Source organism: Polistes fuscatus, unplaced genomic scaffold, assembly GCF_010416935.1.
Source record: "Polistes fuscatus isolate 324 unplaced genomic scaffold, CU_Pfus_HIC Scaffold4, whole genome shotgun sequence".
Lineage (NCBI taxonomy): Eukaryota > Metazoa > Arthropoda > Insecta > Hymenoptera > Vespidae > Polistes > Polistes fuscatus.
Window position 1 is genome coordinate 11,885,092 of NW_025113118.1, and position 7,487 is coordinate 11,892,578.

General features: G+C 31.4%; 1 protein-coding gene across 10 annotated transcripts in view; it reads left to right on the forward strand.

The window, feature by feature from the left end:
- Positions 1–6,832, forward strand: part of LOC122521129 (disks large 1 tumor suppressor protein) — a 380,822-nt gene extending 373,990 nt beyond the window's left edge. For 7 of the 10 annotated variants that reach the window (XM_043641592.1, XM_043641593.1, XM_043641595.1 and 4 more), the window contains 9 exons: positions 48–297; positions 871–973; positions 1,602–1,640; positions 2,681–2,722; positions 4,865–5,014; positions 5,488–5,660; positions 5,820–5,929; positions 6,060–6,151; positions 6,451–6,832. In XM_043641592.1, coding sequence (XP_043497527.1) covers positions 48–297; positions 871–973; positions 1,602–1,640; positions 2,681–2,722; positions 4,865–5,014; positions 5,488–5,660; positions 5,820–5,929; positions 6,060–6,151; positions 6,451–6,560 — 1,069 coding nt within the window. In that variant the 3' untranslated portion in view covers positions 6,561–6,832. The remainder of the gene's footprint in view (positions 1–47; positions 298–870; positions 974–1,601; positions 1,641–2,680; positions 2,723–4,864; positions 5,015–5,487; positions 5,661–5,819; positions 5,930–6,059; positions 6,152–6,450) is intronic. The other 3 variants (XM_043641596.1, XM_043641602.1, XM_043641597.1) reach the window with 2 other exon arrangements.
- The last annotated feature ends 655 nt before the right edge of the window (positions 6,833–7,487 follow it).

The window sequence follows — 7,487 nt, forward strand, 5'->3', positions numbered from 1 at the left end:
GAACCAAAATTTAATAATATCATAATGAACGTGATTATTTTGTCAAGAGCCCTATTCGATTACGACCCTAATAAGGACGACGGATTGCCGAGTCGTGGATTGGCATTCCGTTATGGAGAGATCCTTCACGTGACGAACGCAAGCGACGACGAATGGTGGCAGGCACGAAGAGTAACTCCTCAGGGTGAAGAAGAAGGGCTTGGTATAATTCCGTCGCGTAGGCGATGGGAACGTAAGCAACGTGCCAGGGATCGTTCGGTCAAGTTTCAGGGTCACATGCCGGTCATTCTTGACAAGGTAAAAGCTCCACCTTAGAAACTCCTGTAATTATCTATACTATACAATCAAAAAGAATGAGTTATAATTTTATTTACACGTCCAAAGTTATTATTCCTAATATTTTCTTACGATCAAAATGCGTACGCGCCTAAAAATGTAAGGATAAGAAATTTTTCATTATCGGAAAATATTAAATGATCTAACAAAAAATATATTTATATTAATAATTTTATTTATTTGTTTAATTAATATTTTCTAATATCAAATTTTTATATTAATCGGTATAATAATTGGCCACCTGTATTACAAATAAATACTTTATTACAATTCAAAATACTCACTCTATGAATATCAGTAGTAATAATGAGAAAATAAATTATTAGAAATGTTAAAGAAAGTATAATATACTTACAGGTTTTATATAAATCGATTTAATATTTATATACGATACGCGTGCATTAACATCCATGATTAAAATTTCAAAATAATGATAAAACATTGAAAACAATACTAACCCAATAAATTAATATTTTGTATCATTAATATACAAAAAATTGTATAAAATGACTAACTTTCATTTTGTTACCTTAGCAATCGACGTTGGATAGGAAAAAGAAGAATTTCTCGTTTAGCAGGAAGTTTCCCTTCATGAAGAGCAAGGATGACAAGTCCGAGGATGGTTCGGATCAAGAACGTGAGTATTGGAAAGAAAAGTACTTCTACGAAACTTGTCCTGCACGTTCTGTGCATGTTCCAATCCTATAATCATTGTGTTTTAAGTGTTATTCTCGTGGTATGTATCTCTCTCTCTCTCTCTCTCTCTCTCTTACTCTTTTTCCACTAGTATCTCGTGCGATGATTATATACTCCACTCTCGTAAATCTATTTACTGTGACATAATTCAAACTGAATGATATACTGAATAATCTTGATGTACGATCAACTTATCTACATCTCGTTAAAATATCTTATCCGAACTCGTTATAATTTCTTTTTTCGAATTTCATTTTTTCTCCCCTCCCCTCTTTTCTCTCTCTCTCTTTTATTATTAAATTAACGTAAAAATATGACAAAAATCGAATTTTCCTAATGGTCCTCGTTTTTTTTTTATAATAATTCAATTAACGATATAAATGATACATACATATAATTCTTTACACAATGAGACGAATGGAATTTTAAAAACAACAATATTATAAATATTATCTCTTAAGGACAAACTCTCTCTCGACGATACTCACCTAACTCCAGAATGAGCTTTTGTGTTTTTTTTTGATGATGTGAAAACGTGACATGTGTTTTGTTTTTGCCTGCTTATGTAGGGTCGCCCACAACACCTGAGAATGAAACCGATCCTACTCGTAAGTATTTTCAATGAGTTTTTTATAAACAAACAAAAATTCAATATACTAATACAAACTATCAAACAATTCACTCTCATACACACTCTCATTAACACTCATTTTTAGTTTCTACTTACCTCTCTTATCTTATTTATTTTTTTTTACTTATTTTTATTTTTATACTCTTTATATAATATACATAATATATTTTATCCACGTGTATTTTAGTTGTATAAATTTTGCGTTTGAAACTTTCCACCGGCCATCGACCAACCAATAGATTTTAGTCTTTGCCTGTGTTAGTTAACTGCACAAAACTTCATCGTTGCATGCCGCATACCTCTAAAACACAAACTCGCTTTTAATTGGCGAACTTTAAGTTTATCTAGTACGTTCTATATGTACACGTATTGATATATATATATATATTGTATTATATATATACATACATGCATGTAACCATATACTTATATGTACGCATGATCGTTGTGGTAAATCGCTTTTCCCGTTGCTTTTAGTGATCACGACATTTTCATTAACGATCAAAATAATAATTTTTCATTGAAATTTGTCGCCAAACGGTATTTAAAAAAAGTGTATTTTTTTGTTTGTTTGTTCGGTTAAATACGAGTAAAAATTCGTGTCGTGTTTTTTCTTTTTTTTTAATCAATATCTGGAATAGATAATAATAAAAAAAAGAAGAAGAAGAAAAAAAAAATGTTGACTGTTATTTTGTCGATCTTTTTACTTGGTCACGACCGAAAAAATGAAGTACGTACTCGATTTAGATTCTTTGTCACGGACACGTCGAGTTAATTAAGAATAATTACAATATTTGGATATCCGAAATATATATATCGGTTTATTAAAAAAGAAAAAAAGAAATGTATGATTGATCGGATAGAAGAAAGAATGAAAATAAATAGAAGGAAGATGAAAAAGGAGAAGAAGAAAAAAGAAGAAGTTGGCGCTTTAATGCTTAGTTAACTGTAGCGATAATTAACGGCAGCTTATTAGTACGCAATGTATACTGAAATATTCAACTTGTTATGTTCTAGCATTCATGCTGTGCTACACCCAGGACGACACTAACACTGAAGGTAATCGTCTCTCTTGATCCTCTGTGTGTGTTTCTCTCTCTCCCTCTCTCCCCCTCTCTCTCGATATATTTTTCCTCTCCCCACTTCATTCACATTTTATTACTCTCTCATTCCTATTTGTCATTTTCTTTGTCTCTTCTTCTCGTCCCACAACTCTTATCCTTTATTTCTCATTTATTTCGTGTTACCCCCCCCCCCATTGATTAACAAAAACATACTTATTCATTAGCGCGTTAAATCGTTACAAACAAATTGTTATTATATTTATTATAATAGATAATTTTTAACGACATAAATCATTTTTTTTTTTATATATTTTATTCGATTTTTATTATTTTTTATTTATTATTATTTTTACATTTCATATCGGGGAAAGTAGTCGAATAGTTGTATTATTTTTTTTTTTCTTTTTTTTTCTTATAAAACATCATTCGTTGAATTTTTCACGTCATTTCCGTCGTCGTCGTCGTCGTCGTCTTCGTCGTTATCCTTGTTTTTGGATAATAATTTTCGACGATCATCCCATCTCTCTCACTATATCGCATTTTATTCTCATTAAACATAAAAGTATTCGTTCTTCCCCTATTCTGTTTTATTCATTCAAGATTTGTCTTGCGTCGCAGGGAGTAGAGAAATTTTGTATCGCGTTGAACTGCCCTATATGGAAGAACTGACATTAGTTTATCTGGAAAAGGAGTACGTTGATGATGAAAATTGTGACGAGCTTTGTAAGTTGAGAAGCGAATATTTTAGACGATGAGAAAGTTTCGTTCAGAAAATTGAAATTAAAAAGAAAATAAAAAGAATAAATAAATAAATAAAAAAAAAAAAAAAAAAACAGCAAACAAAAAATAAGTACAAAACAAGATGCAAGGAACGAACGCAAATGTGTTGTGAGCAGGAGTGCAAATAGCAAAAACAATAGATCGTAGGATGACTAATTCGAATTTTGAATTAATATTGATCCCTGTTGTTTTTTTTTCTCTTCTGTTATTTCTCTCACACTCTCTTCCGGTTCCTTCTAATCACTGACGAATAAAAAAATTGCCTTCTATAAAAAAATCAAAAACGCTTCGCGCAAATACGACAGTCGCGACACGTGCTTTTTTTTTCGTTATTATCCCCAAGTGTTTTGTTATTTTCATTTTGTTTCTATATATATATGTCTGCAACTAATACTCTCTCACAAAAAAAAATTTAATCAATGATCGTTGCAACGCGATTATGCGAAAGTGACGTCATTTCATAGGCGAGGAGGTTCTTTTGAAACTTCTTATAACAAAATTTATTTATTTCTCCGGTTATATTATATACGACGTTGTATATTTTATACAAATTAATTTGAAATTTATTTCTACTTTGCCAAGAAGTGACGTCAATCTTGTACAATTAGATTTGAAAAGCAAACGTACAAAAAGTAGACACGAACATACGTATACAAAATAGCAAAATGTAAATCCTATTTAGAAATAGAGCAATACAGCTAGATATATAAATATTCTATATAAATATATATATACTAATTTATCCTTAAGCCGTTTTTTTTGTCAAGATTCTGTAGCTATTTTTGAAATAGTTTTCTAAGCTGGCTTAGCCGTTTCTCTTTTTCCCTGCTTTTCCTGTGTATTACTCAGTTGCCGAAGCGCATGTACTTGGCTCGTTTAATAGAAAAGAAATTAAATGAAATATTAAAGAATAACGCTATTCTGCGGTTGTGCAATTAAAGAAAAAAAAAAAAAAAAGAAAAAACAAATGAAACAAGTATCCGTAACGAAGGAAATAAATATTATAATACTTACAAAAAAAAAAAAGAATCCAAACACGTGTGGAAGGATATTTTTCGTTAACCCGAATAATGGAACGAACTTTCAACGCTTATATTGGTTTGTTTTACGTTTCGTTTAGTTTCTTTTATTTTGTTTTTTGTTTTTTTTGGGGTTTTGTTGTTGAACTGTTCTGTTTTCATTTATATTTTTTTTGTGGTTTTCCCCTTTCCCTTTTTCACAAAAATCATTTTTTTTTTATTTCTTTTTTTTTTTTGTTAAACGTCAGCGCGAAGTTTTACTAACAGAATGAATTCAGCTTCAATTTTGATAGTTCTTATCGATGATTTAGATTGACAGTGAGTACTTGTTATTGCAGGCAGCGAAGAGAACGTACTCTCGTACGAGCCAGTCCAACAACTCACCATTCAGTATACACGTCCAGTCATCATTCTGGGAGCTCTTAAGGATACTATCAACGATGACCTCATAAACGAATTTCCTGATAAATTTGGCAGCTGTGTACCTCGTAAGTGAACACAAATAATGAAAATAAATTCTTAAATATTCGGATTTTATGTTGATTTCCGATTTTTTGAAATAAAACATAACACGGAACCGAATACTATAATCCTAATATTATTTCATTAAAATTATAGTTTGACTAATATTAATAATCTTAAAATTTATGAATAATTGTATATTGAAGAAAATTATTTTAATATATACGAAAAAATAAGTATAACTATTATTAAATCGTACGAATAATAATTTTGTTTCACGTATCATTCAAATCATTTTACCATATTAGCAACAAACGATTCAAATGGGATTTCAAACATTTTTGTGTTTCGATCTGAAAGAATATAATTTCCTTTCCTAATAATCTAATATAAAGTATTTTATTTAGAAATAATGATTTATAGGCCAACACCACCCTTACCTCGCCAATAATATTTTAAAATTCATGAATAATATTATTAATAAAATTGTATTTTTTAGACACGACGAGGAGTAGAAGAGAAAACGAGGTGGACGGACGAGATTATCACTTCATTGCATCCAGAGAACAAATGGAAAGAGATATTCAAAATCACTTATTTATAGAAGCAGGACAATACAATGACAATCTTTATGGAACGTCTGTTGCATCTGTTCGAGAGGTTGCCGAGAAGGTAATTACTATTACCATTTACACAATTCATTCATTTTAATTAGAATTTTATTCTATAACGATAGAAAAAATATATCGATTAATTCCGATCTTATATTTTCCTTTTCAATTTTTTTCATAATTATTTTCTTGTTTTTTTTTTCCCCCTTCTTTTTTCCAGAGAAAGCACTGTATTCTTGATGTCAGCGGAAATGCTATCAAGAGGTTACAAGTAGCACAACTTTATCCTATTGCCATATTCATAAAGCCGAAGTCAGTCGAATCCGTAAAGTAAGTAAAATCAAATCTTCGTAAGAGTATAAGAGTATTGATTTTCTATTAAAAAAAACAAAAAACAAAAAAAAAGGGATACAAACGTTATAAAATCATTATCAATTTATTTCTTTTCCTTGTCCCATAGGGAAATGAATAAAAGAACGACCGACGAACAAGCTAAGAAGACTTACGAACGTGCTCTTAAAATGGAGCAGGAGTTTGGGGAATACTTTACTGGTAGGAGAATACGCTTATTCTAATATATAATATATTTCTTTCCGTGAGAGGGAAAACAAAATTTAGCGTTGTCTTAAAAATTACATGCTACACTTAACCTCCTTATAATACTGTTACGGTTTTTTCCCATGTAATATGAATATTTCCATCGTACGTTTATATTTCGTTACAATACGGAAGTGAGTAGGGATGAATTATTCCTGTTATAAGAAAAAAAGGGGGCTTAAGTGTACAAATTGATAATATAATCATTTATAAATTTATATTATAATATTATTTATCGTCATATTTTTTTTCAGCCGTCGTCCAAGGAGACACACCAGAAGAAATCTACGTAAAAGTAAAAGAAGTAATCTCCGAACAAAACGGACCCAACATTTGGGTGCCTTGTAGGGATCAGCAACTGTGACGTCCTGCCCCCCACGCCCTCCCTGGCCCCAACGCTTGGACCCTACCTCCGAGGCGTCAAGCTTAATTGATCTTGATAAAATAATTAAGTAACACTCTAACGCCTTCCCCCCCACGCCCCACGCCCCCCGACCCCCACCCATCTTCACGATATCCACCCACCTAAGTAGCACAATGTCGTCGTAGCTCTAACGGAGAAAAGAAAACAATGCGAGAATAGAGCGTATAATAAATGTGAATAAAAAAAGAGCTGAGCCGTATAGAGAAAAAAAATATAGAAAGAAGAAGAGGAGGAGGAGAAAAAATAGAATCAAGATGACGAAGAAGAAGAAGACGAGGATTAAAATGGAAGATCCAAATAAAGGGGGGGAAACAAAAATATTGTAGAAGCTTCGTGGAATTTGTCTGAAAAAAAGTAAAAATATAATAAATAAAAAGAATTGCTTAAAAGGAATTTTAAAAAAAGCGAGAAGTAAAGGAAAAAAAAAATAAAACTATAACGTAATGTCTATATTATAAATTGACGTGCCGAGAGAAGGACTTGCTGAAATTTTCACTCCATTGTCAAAATCCCCTTTTTCTCGATTTAGACGAACGAGGGAGAATAAATAAATAAATAAATAAATAAATAAATGAATGAATAATTAAAATAATCGTGTGTGCGTGCGCGCGTGTATGCGTGTCGAGAGCGTACGTGTCTCACCAGATAACGAAACGTAAAAAACGAATAAATAAATGATTTGCAATCTTTGTTCGACAAATCCGCGCGTTTATTGTGTTGTAATTCGTCGATTGATGTTTAGGGAAATCAATCAATCGTGTACAGTTCGGATTAAAAAACGCGAATTCGATGATCGATCAAATGAAAAAAAGAAATGAAAAACATGCTCGCGCGCGCACACACACGGATAATACGATGATACACACA